Source organism: Hemitrygon akajei, chromosome 10, assembly GCF_048418815.1.
Source record: "Hemitrygon akajei chromosome 10, sHemAka1.3, whole genome shotgun sequence".
NCBI classification, from domain to species: Eukaryota; Metazoa; Chordata; class Chondrichthyes; order Myliobatiformes; family Dasyatidae; genus Hemitrygon; species Hemitrygon akajei.
The window spans coordinates 53,465,144-53,489,779 of NC_133133.1; the positions used below are offsets into that span (position 1 = coordinate 53,465,144).

At 40.8% G+C, this 24,636-nt stretch overlaps 1 protein-coding gene across 6 annotated transcripts in view; it reads right to left on the bottom strand.

The window, feature by feature from the left end:
- The window catches only part of LOC140734397 (Krueppel-like factor 12), a 403,562-nt gene that overhangs the window by 165,635 nt on the left and 213,291 nt on the right, over nucleotides 1-24,636 (bottom strand). For 2 of the 6 annotated variants that reach the window (XM_073058285.1, XM_073058283.1), the window contains exon 1: nucleotides 16,871-17,134. The exons of 1 other annotated variant lie outside the window; for it this stretch is intronic. In XM_073058285.1, the coding sequence (XP_072914386.1) occupies nucleotides 16,871-16,891 (21 nt within the window). In that variant the 5' untranslated portion in view covers nucleotides 16,892-17,134. Of the gene's footprint in view, nucleotides 1-7,524; nucleotides 7,635-16,870; nucleotides 17,135-24,636 lie in introns of those variants that run through there. 3 more of the 6 variants (XM_073058290.1, XM_073058286.1, XM_073058284.1) reach the window with 2 other exon arrangements.

The window sequence follows — 24,636 nt, forward strand, 5'->3', positions numbered from 1 at the left end:
AAAACAACTTGTTTTTTTATTGCTTTTTTATGCATTTCTACAAACCAACTACAAAGAAAAAAAACAGCAAAATGAGAATTAATACAGTGCAAAATAAACATATCAATTGTATAATTCATAACAATAAGGAAACAGCACCCAGAATAAAATCATATATAGTATCCTTCCCTCCCTCCCACTAAGAAACTCCAGGCCAACCATTACAATATGTAAAAAAAAATCATTCAACCCCCACCCCCAAACTGTAAACATAAATAAAATAATAATGCCTACTACAAAAACTATAATGTAATTTCTATCAAAAAGAAACCATAAAACTTAGAGGGGGAAAAAAGCTGAAAGTAAGGGATTAAAAAGAATAAGCTTAATCTAAAGAGTTATGAAAATATTCAAGAAAAGGTCCCCACACCTATTGAAATTTTATATCCAAATTAAGAAGTGAGTAATGAATTTTTTCAATATCTAAACAGAACGTAACATCATTAAGCCATTGAGCATGAGTGGGTGGGGCAACATCTCTCCACCTAAGGAGAACTAGGCATCTAGCCAAAATAGAGGCAAAAGATAATGTTCGGCGTTTAGTCGGACTCAAATGCATGTCTGCCTCACCCAAGGTACCAAAAAGGGCAATCAGAGGGTTAGGTTGTAAGTGGCAATTAAGAATATGGGATAAAGGTAAAAAAAACTTCTCTCCAAAATTTCTCTAGACTAGGACAAGCCCAGTACATATGGATAAGAGAAGCCTCACCACCTTTACACTTGTCATTAACAGGACTAATGTCAGGATAAAACCGCGACAATTTAGTTTTAGACATATGAGCCCTATGTACAACCTTAAACTGTAAAAGACAGTGGCGAGCATATAAAGAAGTTGAATTAACTGACTTAAGAATTGAATCCCAAACTGCATCAGATAAAGAAATATTTAGATCATGCTCCCAAGCAGTTCTAATTTTATCAAAGAGGGCTCACCTCAAGGTCACTAATTTATCACGAATAAAAGATATTAAGCCTTTGCCCAATGGATTAATACAAAGAAACAGGTCCACAACGTTTTTCTTGGGCATCTCAGGAAAATTAGACAATAAAGGGTTAATGAAATGTCTAATTTGAAGGTATCTAAAGAAATGGGTATTAGGTAGATTAAACTTTACAGACAGTTGTTGAAAAGTTGCAAAACGATTATCTATGAAAAGATCTTCAAAGCACCTAATGCCCTTTATGTACCAATCATGAAATGTTAAGTCTTGCATAGAAGGTAGGAAAAGATGATTCATATTCTCAGAGTATGTCTAATAAGAGGATTAACAATTAGTTTAGAACAACTTGTTAATGAGAGAGGTCAGAATAGAACGGTCAGACTGGTTTAAGAAGGCGACAGCAACTCATACAACTCATGTTACAACAGTAATGTGCAGAAGAGCATTTCTGAATGCACAACACATGAAATATTGAGGTGGATGGGCTACAACAGCAGCTACCTCCGGCACCTACCAAAATGGCCACCATGTGTACATTCCAGATATGTTGAACCAGACGTGATGCACCCACTTGCACAGTGACATAGGTCCAGATGAAATTATGAAATGTTTTAGTACTAGAGCAGGGATGGGATCTGATTGAGGTTCTTCATAAAATTATATCTGAGTAACATGCGTAAGAGTAAGAGGTACCACACATGCACTAGCTTGAGGAAAGGGAGGTTGGAGAAGCCTTTTAAATTTAAGCTTTAATCTTCTTTTTAAACAAAAAGTAAAATGTTATACCTAGATAGCAACAGACATCGGAACAGAAAAAATAAGTGCCTACATCAGGGGCCTGGAAGGGAAGTTGATGAAACAGTATTTCACAGTTAACAGAGAAGGACTAAGAAACAATTTCACAGGTGGGGGCGGTTTGCAGAGGACATGGAGGTAGAAAAGGAACAAGATAAATTTAAGGACTATGACCAAGGTAGGAAATGCCTTTTTGGCATCATGGGCCAGGGCAAGAAAAGGGGAATGGCAAAGTATCTGCTTGAATGCATTCTATTTCAGTGACAAAGAAATGAGTTTCCTTTTTTTTAAATTGAGGATAGATAACAGATTTAACACACAAAGAGAAAAAAGCAAGTTTACGTGTAGCTCAAGATGATAGTAAATGATAACCAATTTTGATAGGAGATCTGAGCCCAGCATTTCTGGTGAATGTCTCAAGCAATGTCAACCATATTCATTCAAATCGAATTTATTTGAGCCAAGGGCTCCAAGTTGTACATGAGCTACTTCTAAGCTCAGACAGAATAATGGTTTTAATGAGGACCAAAGCGTCCACAGATGGAGACAAGGGTATGATTAGGAAAATCAGCAACAATACTTTAACAAACAGAAGTCAAAAGATTGAAGTTCTTACTGGAAGTACAGAGAGAAACAAGATGAACCATGAAAGGAGCTTTTACCAGAGTGCATAAAGTATTGTGTGCAGTTTTGGTCACTTTGAGGAAAGTCACTGTCAATCTGAAGAGAATACAGAAGAGATTTATAAAGAGTCCCTTCTCCTTTCATCATTCCACACTACATTTCCTCCTATTATTTATCCCTGCAAGTGGGAGAAGTGCTACAACTGCCTACTCACCTCCTCTCTCATCTCCGTTCAGGGCTCCAAACAGTCCTTCCTGGTAAGACAAAACTTCACCTGCAAGTTTGAGACACCTACTGTATCTGGTGCTCTCGAAGAAGCCTCCTCTACATTGGTGAGGCACAATGTAAATTGGGGGACCGCACTTCACTCAGTCCTCAACAAGCAGGTTTTCCCAGTGGTTGACCATCTCCATCCCAACATGTGGGCCCATAGACTTCTCTTCTGCCACAATGAAGCCACTCAAGTTGGAGGAGCAACATCTCAATTCTGCCTGGGTAGTGTCCAACCTAATGGCATGAGCACTGATATTTCTAACCTGGTAATTTCTCCCTCTTCTTCTGTTCTCCACACTGGCTCTCCCTTACCTCTTCTCTTTATCTGCCTATCACCTCCTACTGATGCCCCTCCTTTTCTTTCTCCCATGGTCCACTCTAACAGACCTCCTTCTTCAGTGCTTAACCTTTTCTACCTTTCACCTTGCTGCTTTTAAACTTCATCCCCTCCACCACCCACCTTCTTCCTCACCTGGCTTCACACATCATCTGCTAGCTTGTATTTCTTCCATTCCCCCCACCCCGGCCAACTTCTTATTCTGGCTTCTTCCCCATTCCTTTCCAGGGTCTTGGCCTAATATGTTGACTGCTTATTCCTTTCCATGGATGCTGCCTGACCTGCTGAGCTCCTCCAACATTCTCTACATGTTCCTTTACAAAGCTTTTGCCTGGACTAGATGGCCAGTTATAAAGAGATGTTGGCTATGCTGGGTCTTTATTCCTTGGAAAATTATGGATGATCTCATAGTAGATTATGAAATCATGAAGGTACAGACTAGGTCTTTTCCCCAGGGTCGGGGAATCCAAAATGAGAGAGCACAGTTAAGAGGGAAGAGATTTAAGTGAGACCAAAGAGGTAACTTCTTTAACACAGAAGGTAGTCAGTTCCTGGAATGAGCTGCCAGAGGAAGTAGTTGAGGCAGGAACAATTGAAACATTTAAGAGGCATTTAAGATACATGGAGAAGGACTTGGAAGGCTATAGGCCAAACACAGGCCACTGGGATTATCAGGGAGTATGCTGTGGTCAGCACGGACCATTGGGCCAAAGAGCATCTGACTCCAAGGAACCAGGTTGGATTGGGGAATATGAAGTGAAAAAAATTATCATTGATGGCTTAACAATTCTTTTCACAAAAGTGCTACCTTCACCATCACAGGTCATGACCCCTTTCAGGTCTTCTTTGGTACTTCACCCATGCAAATTCACCAGTAACTTTCTACATCAGCTGACCAAAGTCCACTGTTGTTGGTATACTTTTCCCCCCATGAAGTATCATTCATCTATTATTGAGCTACATTTGCTGTTTTCCATCATCTCAATCTTCAAATTCTCTCCTTGTATTTGCCCACATTCACTGCTACAAATTCTACAAAACTGTCTAGTGTACTCTACACTGGTCGGTCTATTGTACCTTTAGGCCATACCACTTGGAAACAGGCCACTTAGACCATCATTTCCTCCGTCCTTTAGAGATGACACACAAGTATTTAAATGCTGGATGTATGCTTCACAATTCAGGCCATTAAGACTCTCTGCACCCTATATTTCTCTATTTATTTTTAGCCTGTTTCCACTAGACTTTGGGCACCGTTCCAAAAATCTCCTCCCTAAGCTTGTGCACCATTACTTTTTGAAGTATTTACAACAGTCATCATAGTTTATAAAGTGCCTTTAATTTGTAGCTTTTCTATCACTAAGGGAGTAGTCATGATAATAAAAAAAATAGGTGTTTGGTAAATAGTGGAAGTGCTTGATCTTGTGAAAAGAATTAAATGAATATACACGCACACAAAACATATTTAATCCCATGATCTATTTCACCATCCACAGCTACCTTAGAGGATTGCCAAGTGTTCGTCCAACTGTTTATATAAGGCATGCTTTTCCAGATGAATTTCTTGTTGGGTCATTTAAAGCCTTTATGTCTTAACCACACGTAGAACTGGGAAGGAAGTCCCAAACAGTAAAAGATAACAAAATCACTTATTAAAAATTAATATTAACACGTATAGCAGGGATAAACGAGATTCTGCAGATGCTGGAAATTCAGAACACATAAAATGCTAGAGAAACTCAAGTCAGACAGCACCTATGGAGAGGTAACAGTTGACATTTTGGGCTGGTCCTCTTCATCAGCTCTGGAAAGAAATGGGAAAGAGTGATAATAAGGTGGGGGTGAGAGGGGAAGGAGTACAAGCTGGCAGGTGATAGATGACTTAGGGTGGATGGAGAAGGGAATGAGGTAAAGGACTGAAGGATCTGATAGATGGGAGTTGACCATGTGAAAAAGGCACTGTAGCGAGCCAGTGGCATTAAAAAGTTCAGGGCAATGACATCTTTAATGACTACTCAAGTGTTCTCCTTGCAATGAGGTTTTCAGCAAGTTAGGTTGAAGTATATGCTAGTTCACTTCTCTACAGAAAATATCAGTTTGCTCAAAAGTCTTGGATTTCAGGCAGTACTGCAAACACAGTCTTAAATTAAGTGCTTCATTCTTAAGAGATTCTCCTTCCAATCCTTGGAAAGATGTATTGAACCAAGCCCAAAATACCACGGTTTATATTCAAGAAATGCACACAAAATGCTGGAGAAACTCAGACCAGGCAGCATCTATAGAAAAAAAGTACAGTCGGCATTTCGTAAAAAGTGACGTCAACTGTACTTTTATCCCCCATAGATGCTGCCTGGCCTGCAGTGTTTTGTGAGTGTTGCTTGTTTCCAGCATCTACAGATTTTCTCTTGTTTGTGAAGGTTTATTCAAGTAAGAATAATCTTGATGTCCTGGTCAATATTTAATCAACCACCCCCACGAAGAAATCAACTACAGTATACTTCATCCTCCCCCACTGTTGTTTGCCTAGTCTAGCTGTTTGCAAATCATCTGAGGTGATACATTCACACCAATTACACAAATTATTGTGCAAAGCACTTTAGGACATCGTGAGATGCAAGTGGGACCCTGGCTTTGTCTCTGGTAGCTCTGAAAATAGTTGAAAGCAATCTAAATTTGATGCAAATAAACTTTGTGTAAGGACATTTTCTAATGGGTATGCCAGCAAATTCAAAAGTGGGGTACCGTAGATTCCGGACTACAGAGCGCACCTGATTAAAAGCCGCTGGCTCTAATTTTAGAAATAAAATCAATTTTTTAATTGTAAAGGCCGCACCGGATTTTAGGCCGCACTGCTACTTTTAAATATACATACGTATCGGTAACACAAATTACGTTGCATATACTTTTTTACTGAACAGCACGAACAACATTCCAATATCTCCTAGCGACTGGTAAAAATATATATACTGCAGCCTACCAGGAAAAGTTATTGATCGCCTTTAACTTAAAAGCAGCGTTTTCGCTCGGGTCTGACGCGCTCGCGTAACGCGATCGGGTCTAATCGGGTCTGACGCGCTCGGGTCTGACGCGCTTGCGTAACGCGATCGGGTCTAATCGGGTCTGATGCGCTCGGGTCTGACGCGCTTGCGTAACGCAATCGGGTCTGATGCGCTCGGGTCTGACGCGCTTGCGTAACGCGATCGGGTCTAATCGGGTCTGATGCGCTCGGGTCTGACGCGCTCGGGTCTGACGCACTTGCGTAACGCGATCGGGTCTAATCGGGTCTGACGCGCTCGGGTCTGACGCGCTTGCGTAACGCGATCGGGTCTAATCGGGTCTGATGCGCTCGGGTCTGACGCCCTTGCGTAACGCGATCGGGTCTAATCGGGTCTAATCGGGTCTGATGCGCTCGGGTCTGACGCGCTCGGGTCTTGCTTTTCTTCGAGTATTTTCCATGTTGATGAGGGTGAGTACAAATGACTGATTTACAATAATTTAATTGTGAAAGTGCGCTTGATTTATCGTACAATTTCATTGGACCTCTGTGAACTACTCATCAATTTTATTGGTCTACTGTTACGAGGCAAAATGTTTACGAGGCGGCATGAAAAAAAACCATGTATTAGCCGCTCTGGATTAAAGGCCGCAGAGTTCAAAGCTGTTCAAAATGTGGGAAAAAAGTAGCGGCTTATAATCCGGAATCTACGGTATATATATTTTTAAGGAAGTGTTGCAGCATCAAAATTACCACTTCTCCTTTAAGAGCTCAACTAAACCTGTGCAACTGGTGTTTACATCCACAACTGCATGTCCTCTATTACCTTGTGGGTTTTATGCGCAATGAGACCCATCCAGAAAATTATGGTTTAGTATCTGACCTTATTGCTATCCAATTTATAGATTACCAGTTAAAATGGCGATCCAAGCAAAAGCAGTTTCTCCCAGCCACAAATTATGTAGGTATCCTCAAAGTAATGCATCACATCCAAAATCTACTCCATTCAGCTCCAAAGCGTAAATGGAAACAAACAACATTCTACATCAAAAATTCAGAGGTGACATGGTAGAAATTTAACCAGGCCCAACAGTGTGACTGTGTCAGAAGGGCAGGTGCCTTTTGCCTCTTCTGCATAAGTGAGCCTTTCACAGTCAAACACAAATGTGATTCAGGCCATGGCCACACCAGCACTTGAAACAAAAATCAATAATGACAGTCTGAGGATACAGGACACAGAAAGGAATTTAGGAGGGAAAGGGTAGGAAAAAACTGAACAAAACAAGGATAGAAAATAAAAGTGAAGGTAATACACAAAGTTAAAATGCGAGTGCTGAGACACAACAACACACTGTTGCAGCCTATAAAATGCTACACCATTTCCTGATATAGTTAACCATAACGGCCTAGCAAAACCTTACTTAATATCATTGTGTTAAAGTATTGCTATTCCACAGCTTTGTTTGACACAGAAAGCTATCACAGCACTTTTTGTATACACACAAGCTGAGTCCACTGACCTGCTATTTCATATAGTCCTGGATATTTTTTTTAGTGAAAGGAAACTTCTTGCATTGCTGGTTTTCTGAGCTTAGTCTATTCTTCCGCCCACAGCACTTGTCAGCATTCGTCAGTAGTCACGTGGCATACTTTACCGCACTGCTGGTCAGTGGGTGGGACATCTGCTGAAGCAAGACAATACTCTCCTCTCCTTCAATCTACAGTGCGCCCAGAATCAGCAACCATTTAAAACAGGGGGCTTGTGACTTAACACAAATATAACACAAAAACATTAAATAAAATGCAACAAAAAAAAAGCTTGAATCACATCAGAAGATAAAGCAAGAATCTGTAGCAGTGTTTTTCCTGCCCCTTTAAATGAATGTAATTGCTTTGAGGAAGAGTTTAAAATCCTCCATAAATGACAACTGAGTAACTGCTCGGTCACTGTAATGGAAAAAATGGGAACAAAAAGACCCACAATTGCTTCAAAATGCTCAATTATGTCATATGAGGCAGCTGACCCTCATATGACCTTTTGCACTCTATCCTCCAATCACTTGGGCTCGGTAGTGCCAGTTGTTCCAAAGTTAATGATACTCTTTTTTGGATAAGTTATATTTTGTCACGTTAGTCGATCAGCTTTTTTTTTAATGTTATTACACTTTTTGTCTGTTCTGTCTCAGTGGAACTGTGAGGTTTAGTTCAGATCCTCCAGTCTTTATACTGACTAGGATATAAAAGTTAAATTTCCCAGAACTACGTCACTTAACAAACACGAGCACAACCATAAGCTATTCAGCAGCATGTACATAAATGTTATTTATATTATCTGCCATAATGCCTAAAATTTAATTAGTGTTCAGTTACTCAAACATTTTTACTGTAGACTTATGGGAGCCATTAAGACTCCAATTTTAATGACCAGATTTTTCTTAATGGTGGACTTGGAGCTGGGTACTCCTGATGCCCCAGTGGTAAGAAAGCACGTCTCATTAAGATAATTTTGTTATATGTGTCATATAATTTGGGATATCATGGTCTATGTCCATAATTTTTCTTGGAAAATTTTTCTACATAAGTGGCTTGACATTGCTTTCTCCTGGGCAATCTCTTTACAAGAAGGGTGATCCCAGCCATTATCAATACTCTTCAGAGATTGCCTGGTATCAGTGGTCGCATAACCAGGACTTGTGGTATGCACCAGCTGCTCGTACGATCATCTGCCAACTGCTCCCATGGTTTCACATGACCCTGGTCAAGGGGCTAAGCAGATGTTACACCTTGTCCAAGGGTAACCTTCACGTAGCAGAGGGAAAGAGTGCCTTCACCTCCTTTGTTAGGGGCATATCTCTATCCTGCCACCCAATAGGATAGTTAAGGCCAAAAGTATTTAGTTTTGAGCAAATAGGAAATAATGTTGGAGTAGTCTTTAATAGGTTTCAACCAATTAAGAGGTTAATAAGAAAGCTCACACAGCCAGAACATCCTGGACCTTCTGCACTCTGATAGAGGCAGATTCATGTGGTTAACGGATGGAAGAGTCCAGATTTTCCATAGGCTAAAGTAGTTATTAATGGATTCCAAGTTGACAGGTCTGCAGGGCACAGAACAATCAGAAGCCCTATGAGAGTAGTACAGCAAGTATTCTCAACCGTCACCAGAATTACTAGAAAGAGGCAGACCGTAGTTAAGATGGCACTAAATGGCTACTCCTTTGCTTGCATTGTCGAAAACAGCTTTATTTCCACCTCTAATGTCTCTATTTTTCCCTTTCAGGGTTCTTTCGAAAACCCGACCTAGAGTTACACGCTGACTTTGGTTCGTTCAGGAATGGGACCCGTTCACGGGGTTTCAGGACCGGCCGTTGTTCAGCACACCAAGGAGAGTGTCTTCAGCCTGAGAGTCCAGCTCGAATTTGAAAGCCCAAGATCTCGGGGCTCTACAGGCAGGCAGATCGAGGATCGATGTCACGGCAAGAGACCCATTTGTCATCGGGGGGGTTAGGATATCTGCCGTGGGCCCGAAGACACGGGACCTTTGCAATCTTCAGGCACAGAGCTCAAAAAAAAAAGTGACGGAACAGACTTCTAACATCTTAAACTAGCAAGTTGTTTGTTGTCTTCCCGCTCACTGGGAAACTGGAGACACCTTTTTCTCCCTTATTAGGGAGAGAGAATCTGCAGTATGTCGAATGTCAGGTGTAATGCAAAGTCTTAGGGGTAACTGCAAGTCTGTCTTTGCTATTGCTTTGCTCACGCTTGAGTGCTTGGTGATGGTGTCGTTGCATGCTTTTTTTTGTCAGTGGAGGGAGGGGGGATGGTTGCTCGCTGCCGCTTATGCACGGGAGGGAGGAGAGCTGGGGGGGGGGGGGACTTTGGGGCTCTTATGTTTATCTGTCGTTCATTCTTTGGGCCACTTCTGTTTTTGTGGATGATTGCAAAGAAAAATCATTTCAGGATGTATATTGCATTCATTTCTCTGACATTAAATTGGACCTTTCAACCTTTGATTTCAATGTTTGGTGGCAAATGGCATTCATTAACATTCTTAGCCCATACCATTCTTTCTTCCACAGTATACACTTATTTTTTTTCTGGCATTAAAGAATTCATCACTTTTTGAAGTTATAATCATTTAAAGAAACAAGTCACATGCCCTCCCAACACCATTGCTTATACCAACATCTTGTATCTCATCTCCATGTACAGTTTCACAAAAGTAATTTTACTGGTTGCAATCCTATCTATCCATGCTTCTCAGGAGGATTCAATAAATTCAGCCAAGAAATACCTCTTTGGTACCCTTAGGCTAACCACCCATGAGGTAGATTCACAATGGTGTTCCTTAGTTTAGTTTTGCTGGTTGCCTCTCAGAGCTCAGGTAAAATTAACATACAAATCTACAGCAGCTCAATTTACACTAGAAAACTTCAATCCAGTCTCCGTCCACCTTGTTTCCTACTGGAATCTACAAGTCATGGTTATAAACATTTGCATGACTGTAAAGGCAATGGAGTCTGATCTCACTTCAAATGACCGCACTATCAATCTACAACCTTTACTTCTCATGGGCATCCCAAGTCAATGCTTTACTGAAAAAAATCAGAATTAATATCACCGGGAAACATTGTGAAACTTGTTAACTTAGTGGCAGCAGTGCAATGCAATACATGATAATATAGAAAAAAGTACAAGCGTTTATTAAATAGTTAAGTTAAAAATAGTGCAAAATCAGAAAATAATAAAAGTGAGGTAGTGTTCATGGGTTCAATGAGCATTTAGGAATTGGATGGCAGAGGGGAAGAAGTTGGTCTTGAATTGCTGTGTGCTCGCTCCTTCAGCCTTCTCTACCTCCTTCCTTACATGACCTGGGTCTTTAATAACAGATGCCACATCTCTGAGACACTGCTCCTTGAAGTCTTGGATACTAAGGAGGCTAGTACCCAAGATGGAGCTGACTAAATTTATAACCTTCTGGAGCTTCTTTCAATCCTGTGCAGTAGCTCCCCCCATACCAGACAGTGATACAGCCTGTCAGAATGCTCTCCATTGTATCTCTGCAGAAGTTTGAATGTTTTAGGTGACAAACCAAATCTCCTCAAACTCCTAATGAAACATAGCCACCGTCTTCCCTTCTTTACAGCTGCATCGATATGCTGGGACCAGGTTAAATCCCCAGAGAGCTTAACAACAAGGAACTTGGAATTGCTCACCCTCTCCACTTCCAGTCCCTCTATGATGATTGGTTAGTGTTCCCTTGTCTTACCTTTCCTGAAGTCCACTATCAGCTCTTAGGTCTTACTGACATTAAGTGCAAGATTTGTTGCTACAACACTCAACTAACTAGTATATCTCGTTCCTGGATGGCCTCTCATCTCCATCTGAGATTCTACCAACAAATACTAGTGTGGTCCAGTATATTAGAACAGAACTCCCATTATTCAGAAGGTTTTTATCTAGGTGCACCACTCACTTCACCATGTGTATCAAAATCAGTGCAGCACCCTGCAAGAGGGGTGAAATAACAACAATGCTACTTCAGCCACTGTTCAAGCACAAAAGCTAAGAGGCAGAAATACAAGGTTTCCACTAGTTAAAACTGTAAGCATTTCTAATGATACTGTATCTCTAATATAGCAGAAACCATCCTTGTATTTAAGTACACCGATACATGACAGTAATGGAGCTGCCTTTTCATAGAGTCAAAATTCTCCAATAAGTAGAAGTGTTGTTTGTGAAATCACAAGCCAATGCTGAAGACACAAGCCAACAAGATGACAGGGCCAGGGTCAATATATTATTAGTCATCACCAAAATTGGTGGTCAAGGCAAAATGCACCCACACCTTCAAGCTTCATTAACAAGACTTCTTTGTAAATTTACCCAGATTCATTTTTGTTTAAAAAAAACCCCTAAAGTCTGCAAAAAGTGAGAAAAATATCACAGGCATCTTTGACAACCTTAGAAGCAACAATTCACAAGTATTTTGATGCTGAAATAAGCTCCAGTAACACAAGAGATGATGCAGATTTAGAAAATTCAGAGCAACACATAAAATGATGAAGGAATTCAGCAGGTTAAGCAACATCCGTGGAAAGGAATGAACATTCAATTCTTTGGGCTGGGATCCTTCATCAAAACCCAAAATGTTGACAATTTTAATTTGTGATAGAAACAGCAAAAGAAAATGCACTTGCCAATGTGTCAATTAATTGAATGTCTAATTTTCTACCTTTCTGTTTTCCTTGAAAGCATGTTTGGGAAAAAAAAAACAGGATAAGATGTTATTATCTCTTGTGCCAATGGGTCGTGAGCACTTGCTCAAGACAGCTTTGATGCTGGAAGTGGCACAGGGTTGACACGCAGGGGTTGTTAAGTAGGCATCCTCCCTACTCTATGTTTCATCAGTAAGCACATCTGCAGAGGGCTCAATGACATCTTCTGGCATCCCAGAGTTATTCTCCACCCCCCCCCCCCCCCCCGTTGTGTCCTCCTACTCTCTTGGAACCCAGGAGAGGTCTTTTCACTTGATCTGAAGCCACTCTCTGCTTCTTTGCACTGCCTCTGGTGATTTGCCATGGAGTCTGCCCATGGATCACTAACTCCTTCAGCTATTTGGTGTTGGATACAACTATAAATCCCCTACAACCCACTTCCATAGGACAAACTTTGGTTTTCCAGTCCTATCGTTGAGCTGCTAGATCTGCATAATACTTAACAATAGATCCAAGAAAGATGATTATGTGTAAACACAATCTATAATCTCATTCCAGATGGCCACTGAGGGCAAAGCATCATAATTCAACATCTGCATAAAATCATTTCACAGCCAGATACACTAGGATCCAATCAAGGAGCTACAACCCAAGCAGATATTTCTTCCCACTTCCTTTATTTGCAAGTCCAACAGTATTGCAGTTCTTACAAATAGGCTAAATCAGCTGATATTTCATTTTGATGGGATCTACCATTGCCTATCAGCTGATACATATTGTATTGGCCTGTTGGAAAAGTGAATAGTCATATATTTGTGTGTTGATGTTGGGAGTGGCACAGGGTTGACGTGGGGTTTTCATGTGGACACCCTCCTTCCTCATCGAGTGTTTTGAGCTGAGGGCTTGAGCAATTCTCTTAGATCATCCTGCATTTAAACCACTCAGTGTAGAACATATACATCAGATAAGTGTCCATAAAATAATTTAAACCCAAAGAATTTATTTTTCCACACCTATGCCTAACATGATGAATTTTGCTTCTGTACCTTCCAGAGTCAGTAACCATTAAATGTAGCAATTAATAAGGTACATGCAAAAATAATTATTTTTGTTTACACGAACATGTGAGAACACTAATATTGTTTCATTATAAGTAGATATTGAATATTGATCCTCAGTGGTCATATTCTCAAAGGTTTATTGCCAGTGGATAAAGCAGTTCACTTTCAAGTTTAACAATACGAATCACGATTTTCATGCTACAAGTTTTTCGCATTAATTTTGATGTATATACACAATTCAAACGATCCATTTTATTACAAGTGTAATTTTTAAAATATGCAACCATCAATTTAACCATGAAATTTAATTTTTGATATTAGAATAGCATCTGGAAGGAAAACTTCCAAATGAATCACTAACAATCCTGTTACTATGATATCAGACTATGTTTGGCTCCTGCCAAGAACGACTACTGTACTTTCAAACCCTAACACAAACGGCATTTGGCCCATCTGGTTACGTCAACCCTCAGTTTCCTGCAATCTATTCTATTGAATGCCCATTAACTCTTCCTTCTTCCACTCCACCAGTCACACAGGCTTTATCAGCAGTAAAAGATGGGAGAATAAGATTTGGTTTTTAAATCTGAAATACATCAACAGAAGGATATCAGAAACACATTCAATAGCAAATTTCACAAAGGAATTTAAGAAGTATTTCCCCTTGAATCAGAGATCAGGGACTAACGGGACTAGGACCAAGTCTCTTGTGTCTCCACTAACTAGCTGGTCCCATTAAAAAGCCTCATGGGCATAAAGGCTGAATGCCTCATTCTTCGTTTTATCATTTTATATTCCCACCTCAGCCAAGCCAATTATCAAAGAAGGCTGCTCAATTCTACTCAAATACATCCTAAACAGGATCTATTGGGTGAATAAGCATCACCCATAAATAATGTTTAAAAACAACAATCCTAATGAACTTTTCAAAACTTACAAGGAGATATGTTTAAAATAGTTTTCTGAAATACAAATATGGCCATGGAATTCCATTGTTATTAACAATATGCTTGAATAGAGAGTCAATCCAACAGAAGACTGTATGAATAAGATTGAGTAGAACTTTGCAACTGTATTTAAAGCTGCATATCCAGAAAATATATGCCACAGTCATTTTAGGATAGGCTATATTGATGACTGATGGATTGTTCTACAAGATGTTCACTCAGGCAAGAGAGAATGTGGATGTAGCATAACAGGTATAAATCAATTATATTAAAATTACTTCGTTCTTTTCTGTCAGAAATTGGCATTGCTACATTTTACATTTAGAAATTGTTACTGTTTCAGTTTTTTGTTCATCTATGATAGGAGTCTTCAAATATTGTTACATGTACCATATCCTGAAGAAATTGCACCAGTGGATAAAGCTAGACCTTATCCATCACATACACAATAGACAATAGACAGTAGGTGCAGGAGTAGGCCATTCGGCCCTTCTAGCCAGCACCACCATTCACTGTGATCATGGCTGATCATACACAATCAGTACCCCGTTCCTGCCCTCTCCCCATATCTCTTGACCCCGCTATCTATAAGAGCTCTATCTAACTCTCTTGAATGCATCCAGAGACTTGGTCTCCATTGCCTTCTGGGGCAGAGCATTCCACATATCCACCACTCTCTGGGTGAAAAAGTTTTTCCGCATCTCTGTTCTAAATGGCCTACCCCTTATTCTTAAACTGTGGCCTCTGGACTTAAACTGGACTCACCCATCAGCGGGAACATGCTTCCTGCCTCCAGTGTGTCCAATCCCTTAATAATCTTATATGTTTCAATCAGATCCCCTCTCATCCTTCTAAATTCCAATGCATACAAGCCCAGTCGCTCCAATCTTTCAACATATGACAGTCCCGCCATTCCGGGAATTAACCTTATGAACCTACGTTGCACTCACTCAATAGCAAGAATGTCCTTCCTCAAATTTGCAGACCAAAACTGCACACAATACTCCAGGTGTGGTCTCACCAGGGCCCTGTACAGCTGCAGAAGGACCTCTTTACTCCTATACTCAATTCCTCTTGTTATAAAAGCCAGCATGCCATTAGCTTTCTTCACTGCCTGCTGTACCTGCATGCTTGCATTCATTGACTAATGTACAAGAACACCTAGATCTCGTTGTACTTCCCCTTTTCCTAACTTGACTCCATTTAGATAGTAATCTGCCTTCCTATTCTTGCCACCAAAGTGGATAACCTCACATTTATCCACATTAAACTGCATCTGCCATACATTTGCCCACTCACCCAACCTGTCCAAGTCACCCTGCATTCTCATAGCATCCCCCTGACATTTCACACTGCCACCCAGCTTTGTGTCATCAGCAAATTTGCTAATGTTACTTTTAATCCCTTCATCTAAATCATTAATGTATATTGTAAACAGCTGCGGTCCCAGCACCAAACCTTGCAGTACCCCACTGGTCACAGCCTGCCATTCTGAAAGGGACCCGTTAATCACCACTCTTTGTTTCCTGTCAGCCAGCCAATTTTCAATCCATGTCAGTACTCTGCCCCCAATACCATGTGCCCTAATTTTGCCCACTAATCTCCTATGTGGGACTTTATCAAAGTCAACAAAGACTTTATCACAAGATAACATTCTTCTGTGTCAAAATGGCATTCGTTTTTTTTTTAAAGTTGGACTTTGGCAGACTTGGGGAAAAAAAGCAATTTACTTTTCAAATACATCTTCTTAGAGTAACGCACACAAAATGCTGAGGAACTCAGCGGGTCAGGAAGCATCTCTGGCAATGAACAGTTGACTTTGCGAACCCGAGACCCTCCATCAGGACTTGAAAGAAAGGAGGCATAAACCAGAATAAGGTGGTGGGGGGGGGGGGGGGGGAGGGAAAAAGTACATGGGGTTTAGCGTATATAGAGTGCTGGCTGATCAGCCTGGCATTGTTCATTTCTTTTCAGCTGGACAGTCCCATTTACACGCCCGTTGTCCCATAGAGAGGCGTTGAACAATGCAATTCTTTTTTAGTTGGTTCCCTTTCATAACTATGGAGGTTTACTCTTAAATCTGTTTCCTATTAAAATTACATCGGAAAAATACGAAAATTAAACACAGAAATCAATTTCAGGTATTACTTTAACATACAGCGCGGAAAATTGCGATTCCAGATATACCAGACCTCCCCTCCACAGAATATTTAAAAGGGTTAAATGCCGCATTACAAACACAAGTGATACTCTAACGAGTGTCGGTACGAAAAAGGCGTTTTTGGTGCTGCTGAATACATTCCCTCACTCTGCCGCACCGCGTTTATTGACAGGGTGAACGCCCGGTGCATTAGCACCTAGCCCGGCATTTTCGGCACCCGTGCAATCCTCCTTTAACTGCAGCCAGGCTGGCTCGGAGCCCCAGTTCCTGTCTTTGTGAGTGCGGAGGCGGGCGCTTGCGGCAGCCGCCCCTCGGCCCGGGGACCCACCCTCGCCCTGCACCGTGCAGGAGCTGGGAAGGGCGGCCACCGCTCCGGGAGAGGGCGGACTGTCGGCGACGACAGCAGGCGGTGGAACTGGAGACAGACTGGGAAACGGGGCTGGGTTTCCCTCCCAACCCGTGGCTCGGGTCCGCACTTACTTTCTCCACCTCCGAGTGCATGGTACCGCTAGCGTCGCTCTGTTTGCCCGTGGCCGCTCCTCGCTGTCTCCTCCCTCGGTCGCTGCCTGTTTCACTGAGCTTCCTGGCGGGAGGATATTCTCATGGCCTGGGACTAGATGGGTGTGTATGGGCGTGGGGAGGTAAACAGGGCGGCTGGATTATTAAATATATATATAAATGAAAAGGCCGACCTTGCCCGGTTGTCTATCGAAACCAGCTGCCTTCCCCTAACCCCACCCTTGCGGCAACGCCCCGTCGCTGTTTTGAGCACCACGCACTCGGGCACCGCCTCAAAGCGGCAGCGCCGGCGCCTCTTTGGGTCAGATTCCCACTGATCCCACGAGCCTCTCCTTCACAAGCGGCCAAACTATACGCCAATGTTACATTGGACCTTTCGACAGTAAATGCCAACATTGAAATATATTTTGCCCGAAAAAGGGAAAAAAATCACTGCTTTCCTTTCTGGTTGTGTTTAATTTGCAGTGAACCATGGAACGTAAGCAACCTGTCTTCATCCTTCAGATCTGCTGTAGGCGTTGACTGACACATACAGGGTGGGGTAAAATACAACGTGCTGAAACCCTACTCCAACCAAAGAAAGTGCTACATTTTAATAATGTACTGTAATATCAATGTGCACCGGGAGAATCCACTATATTAAAAACACAACATTGCGTGGGAATGTTGAAACTATCCATTTTAATCTCTTTTCCCACACATTTTGCTTTATATTCTTCAAATGCTTATTCTGCCATCCTTTAATGAGCGTGTTCCCATTAAAATGGTTTCATCCTCACTAACTTCCTTTTCCTCTTTCAGATCTTTCTTAAAATGTACCTACTTAATTCAGCTATTCTTACCCCCTCCCCACCCCCACCCATGTTGCTGCAAAAGGCACTTGGTGATTTAAATAGATGTTGAAAATCTCCACACTGAAGTATTTTACCAATCAAGATATATTTCATAAAAAATGTCTGACTTCACATTTCTCAGCAATGAATGACAGCTGCATCTATCCCATTTTTCAATTTTCTTATTCTGTAGTCTTGTAGCATGGACTGTTCCAGAGGAACTCAGTTGCACCAGGCAGGATGGTATTAAGATTTGTAGCAGCTTGTCCTGTTTTTTGTATTTGTCTATATTTTATTTGGAACACATGCCTCAATTTTCTGAAAACAGCCACCACATACTTTCGTGATTTCTACAACAAACATTTCAATCAAATCATGCATGACTTCCATTTATGTTGACTAGCTTTATTTTTTTCACAAACCCTAACAATTTAGTTATAGCAGAACCAACACTGTTTTTTGTGCCTCTGTGATATCCCCCCAAACTGGATTACTTTCTTGGTTAACACACTTTTTTTCATGATGACACGTCTTCTTTAAGTAGTGTACTGTGAAATGGTTTGACTCAATATTCTCAATGTAGCTCACAGAATACTGGGTCCTATTTTTACTTCAATTTGGTTAAAAAAAAAGACACTGCAAAATATTTTCCTGAGTGTCTCTGTCATTTCCCTCTCAGGTCCAAGAAGGTTTCTCTCCAAGAGTTCACTTTCTCAGCTATCACTTCTAACATGCTTAAAATGAAACCAAATATCTACTCATAAATAGGAGATGGTAAGCCTCCAGCAACAGTGTAAGTGATGACTGATAATGAAAAATAATAAATTTGAAATGGGAAGTTTCAGAAGCATGGTATTTAAGAGACTAGGCTTGAGCTAAGGAGATGTAAGGAAAAAGTACAAAAATGAACTGTTTTTAGAAATACTTCCCACCAAGTACAGATGTCTATTATTAAGAAAGAAAAATAATGGAGGAAAATGGGCAGGCAGGAAATAACTTATAAAATGAAAGAAGAAAAGGACCGTGGATGGTAGATGATGATAAATATGAAATCAGACAAAAGGAAAATAAACTGGCCAGAAAAAAGTAGGTGATGAGTTCATTAAGTAAGGAATGTCAAAAATGTAAACTATTTTAATAATTAAATTTGCAAGATTGAGTAGAATGGTCTAAAAGGTGGCCTGCTCTGATATACGAATTCAATCCATCGAATACATCAAATAAGTTATTTTCTCTTTTTACACAGAACTAAACTGTTTTGCAAACTATGGTTTTTGAATTTCTACGGTTGGAATGGTGCGAAATAGATGTCGCAGTAATTAATCAACTGAGGAAGTTAAAGGAAATGTGTTCCAAATGATCTTCAGAAATATACATTTCATTCACATTAATCTCCTTCAGTGAGCTGTTTCATAAAAGGCAGTTCTCTGAGGAATGGTTAAGGATCAAGTAATAGCAAAATTTGAGATTTGGTTCATAGGTAACCTAATAGAATCCACCAAACTAGTGTCATTTGGACTAGAAGGCATCCTGAGGAACAAGTTATGAAACAGCTGGTTAGATATGGCTCAACAAAAGAGAATCATAATGGGTGCATGAGAGATTGGTCAAAATAAAAGTTGGTGCATTATATGTAAATCTGAGCTTTTGATAAGCGATGAGGCCATGTTAAGAAGATCTGGACCAGTAGATAAATTCCTGAAGTGATTTAGAAAGGCAGGAACTAGGTGAAAAAAGAGAGAAAATCAAATTGTCAGAGGGTCATATGGAATAGAAACATCCAGCACATCCACAACAATTGTTGCACCCATATCTATTAATCCTACAGCCTTCCATCCATTGGCAGTTCAAATGCATTCAAATTGATAATTAAATGTACATAGTCCTTGTGGCAAAGACCATTGTTTGTAAAATGATTTGCAACTGGATACAGAAAGAAACCTGTCCAAATGATACAAAACTGGGAGCAGTTTCAAACTGGAAAACATAAGCAAACAAAATACTAACAGGTTGAGAAAATGCACAGAAGGTTCTGAATAAGTTGGGAGAATTGGTCATTTGCCAGCTCAGTGTCATTCCAATGTTATTTAGCACCAGTTTTCCATTTGGAAGAGCTTACACTGCATGTTTGAAGCATTGTGTAATTGGATAGTGAATGTAAGTAATCAATTAATACATTCCCTTTTCACCTATTTTCATTTTGGGCAAGATTATACATTCCAAGGACTCTCTTAACCAAAAATATATCACCACTAAATTTGTTTTGCTCAACCTATGGTTAATACTGGTTCTGCTTTACTGCTAATATAACATTCATTTCACATGTGTGCCGCATACTGCATAGCTGAAGGCACTGGCAGATATATATCTAGCACACATTTTGATATAGGGAAAACAAGAAAATCTGGTTGGCAATCAGCATACACTCATATTATAGACCAATCCTTCGGTTAATGCGAACTATAATACAGATTGGGTAAAGATAGCAAATTTTCTTACCTGAAATAGTAAATCAGGGTGAGTTTTTACAACAAACAATGTTATTTGTATTATCCCAGATCAATTGCAAGAACTTAAGATACAAGAGACTCTGCAGGTGCTGAAAGTCTGGGCAACACACGTAAAATGCTAGAGGAACAAATCAGGTCATGAATGCTCATGTATCTTTTTGCATATAACTCATATAAACTCCAGATGTACTGTCAATAAGAGATTTCCAATCTCTCAGTATCCATCAGACTTTTGATCTTAGACAATAAACTATTCCCAGTATCCTTGCTGCAACCATGACGCTTTCATTCCATTGTACTTCATTATACTATCCATAGTTCACTACGCGTTACTGGGTGACAAAGATAATTCAATGATTACGTGGAGAATCTGCACAATTATTTGCAGTTGGCAAACAGGGAGGCAAGTAAGCCATTGGTTTATTGAGGTTGGAGAATTGCATAATTGGTTGATAAAGTACTCAAATTTGTCGTGCCTGGTGCAGATTAATATCCTTGACAATCATTTGAGCAAAGCTATTAAATAATCGGCTGAGGCACAGGAGGAAGAGGGTGTTCAGAAGAAGCAAGGGGACATTAGGCACCCCCTTCTCAGCTAGATATTCTCAAATGAATCAAATAAATGTCAGTGACCACAACCTTAACTCACTTTTTACTAACATGAGATTCAGCACTGAAAGGCCCTTCCAGCCCTTTGAGCTGCACCGCCCAGCATCCCCCAATTTAACCCTAGCCTAATCATGGGGCAATTTACAATGACCGATTAATCTACCAACTGGTATATCTTTGGACTTTGTGAAGAAACCCACATGGCCTCGGGGAGAACATACAAACTTCCTACAGACAGTGGCAGGAATTGAACCTGCGTCGCTGGTACTTTAAAGCGTTGTGCTAACCACTGTGTCACTGTTTCCTTCTTTCACTGACCACCCGAGCATGATTATGTGACAACAAAACCCAAGTCAAACTAAACACTTGCATCCAAATTAAATGTTCAAGTTATGTCATATTGCACAAATAAAGTCAACTAATCTCTCATCTGCATTCAACTGTCCTGGATCTCCAATATGGTTTCAGAGAGTGACTGCAGCATGCTGATGGAAGCCCGTTGGCTTGGTGTGGAGGAAACTGTGGCTTATCTTGGAGGATGATCTTAAGCAACCCTAAGCCTGGAAGATCTAATGCACAGTTTAACAACCTAGCAGTTGTCACTGGAGCGACACTGAAAATGATAATACACTGTATAGAAGTCTATATTCATCACAACAAACAGCCATCATTGTTTAGACACCCGTGGTAGAGCCTCACAAACCCAAAGATATATCACATTTTTAAGCTGTTAAAATCAAAGGTAACAGTAGGTGATTCACTACAATTTCAATAGTTACAGTGTAGGGAACACATCATTTTCCTTCAATATTTTGGGTTGAAAGTACTTCTTTTGAATGACATATCTACAGTGACAAACACCTCAATCTTCAAACACCTTTGTCACAAAGTATTTCACACAAATAAATTCATACTAAAAGTTTCTGGGGGCAGAAATCCAAGACACCTTAAATTAATGTTGTCTGGGCTGTCTGTGAGTACACTAATATCAGAAGTACCTAGAAACTATAGATTACCCATCCCTATGACGATGTTTGATATGATAAGTGAACAACATCCATCTGGTCAACCAGCTTCAACTCAGTCACAATGGTGCAACTAACTTAGCCCATGTTACCTGGTTTGATGCAGCCCAACTAACACAACCAGAAATCTATGCCCTCAACCATCCATTTACACTAAACCTACATCCCATTTTTGATCCTCCCCACATTCTCATCAACTTTGTCCAGGTTTTACCACCCATCTACACACTAGGCACAATATACAGTGGCTAATTTGCCCACCAATCCACATTTCTTCCAGATGTCAGTGGGAACTGGAGTACCTGGAAGTAACTCATGTTTACAGGGATAACATACAAAGTTCATGCACACTGCACTCTAGTTCAGAGTTAAACCGAGGTGTCTGGAACTGAGGCGGCAGTAAGAGTCATAAAGTCATTGGACACAGATATAGGCCCTTCAGCCCAACCCATCCATTTTATGATCAAAGTATGTATACATTATACAACCTTGAGATTTGTCTCTTTTGTCACAGAACAAAGAAACCCCAAAAGAACCAATTTAAAAAGACCATCAACCACCCAGTATGCTGAGAGGAAAAAAATCATGCGAACAATAAATGTAAGCAAATAGCATTCAGAACAAAAGTTTTCCAAAAGACATGAAGCCAGACATCACTATGGCTGGAGCAGGCCAGAGCCTCAGTTCAGTGCAGAGCTGAGTAAACATCATATAGCAGAGAGCAGAACCAGCCCACCCCATGCCTCCGGTCCCAACACCCTGAACTTTTCAATCTGGCTCGGCACTTAAATCCTCCAAACGTTCTTGCTCTCAAGGGCTTGGACCTTGCCACTGCGATTCAACCCGTGCTTTTAAATATCATGATTGTACTTTCCTCAAATGCTTTATCTGACAGCTCATTCCATATATACACACATACCATCTACATGAAGAAATTGCCCCAGGTCCTTTATAAATCTTTCTCCTCTCATCTTAAATCTTTGCCCTCTTGTTTTTATTTCTCTTTCCATGGGAAAAATGGCTGTGCGCATTCATCCTATCTATGCCCCTCATGATTTTACTCACCCCAATAAATCTTCCTCCTGAATCTCCCACATTATAAAGAACAAAGTCCTAGCCTGCCCAGCCATTCACTATAATTCAGATCCTCAAATCCCAGTAATCTTCTCATAGACAAGAGAAAATCTGAGTCCCAATGAAGGGTCTCAGCCCAAAACATCAACTATTTTCTCCTTTCATAGATGCTGTCTGGCCTGCTGAGTTCCTCCTGCATTTTGTGTGTGAATCTTCTCATAGATTTTCTTTGCATTCTTGGCAAGTTAATGACATCATTCCTATAACAGTGTGACCAAAATTGTATTCCATACTCCAGTGAGGCCTCATTAATGTCCTGTACAACTGCAACATAACATGTCAGCTCTTATACACAATGGCCTGACTAATGAAGGACAGCATGCCAATCACCTTCTTCATCACCCTGTTTACTTGTGACACCACTTTCAGCTAACTATAGTGCTGTAATCCTTGGTCCCTCTGTTCTACAGCACTCCCTAGGGTGCTTCCATTCACTCTGTAAGTCCTGGTTTGACTTCCCAAGATGCAACATCTCATACTTATCTCGATTGTAACACCATTTGCCAGACCTCATCCCACTTACCCAGCTGATCAAGATCCCCCTGTAATTTGAGATCACTTTTTCCACTGTCCACAATGCCATATATTTTAGAATCATCTACAAACTCTACAACCCATGTTTTATACATTCTCATCCAAACTGTTTATATAAATACTGAACAACAAATATTCAGGCACCAGTCCCTATGGTACACTGCTAGTCACAGGCCTTCAGTACAAGAAACTACCATCAACATCATCCTCTGGTTCCTACCAATTAGTAATCTAGTGAGCTGGATCCCTAACCTTTCAGACTAGCCTGTCATGTGTGATCTTCTCAAAGATCTTGCTTATGTCCATAAACACAACATCCACTGCCTTTTGGTTTTGTCTTTGAAAAGCTCTAACAGATCTGTCAGACACGATTTCTCATGCACAAAGCCATGCTGACTACCTATAATCTGACCTTGTCCATCCAAATGCTGGTAGATACTGCCTGTTAGAATTGCTTTCCTTTGTGACTCCCTGTCCAATCTTCCATCCCCACCAACCACACCTTGTGACATGCCGCTTTCTCATGCAACTGCAGAAGAGGAAACATCTGTTGTCTCTGCTCTTCCCTTCCCATCATCCAGGGATCCTAACAATCATGCCAAGTGAAGCAGTGAATCACTTGTTCCTCTTCTAATCTAGTGTCCTGCATTTGATGTATTCTCTTCTACCTTGAAGAAACCAGACACAGACAGGGAAACCAAATAGAGACACACAAGACAGAAGATGGTGGAATTTGGAGTTTAAAAAAAATTGGAAAAACTCAGTAGATCAAGCAGCTTTTCTGGAGGCAAAGGGGTGGTTTATATTTCTGACACACACCCTGGTATTAGTCAGAAATATGAACTGACCCTGGAGCAGGATGGATAACTGCATTATGGCGAACCTGTGTTCCTTCTTCATGCTCTACCTTCCTCTCCTATCAGATTCCAGCATCTTCAGTCCTTTGTCACTTCCACCTATCACCTTCCAGATTCTGGTCTCGTACCCACTCACCTCCATCCTCCCCTGCCTTCTGCTAATGATCCCCCACACCTGGCTCCACATATCAACTGCCAGCTCTGGCTCTACACCTTTCTTCCAGC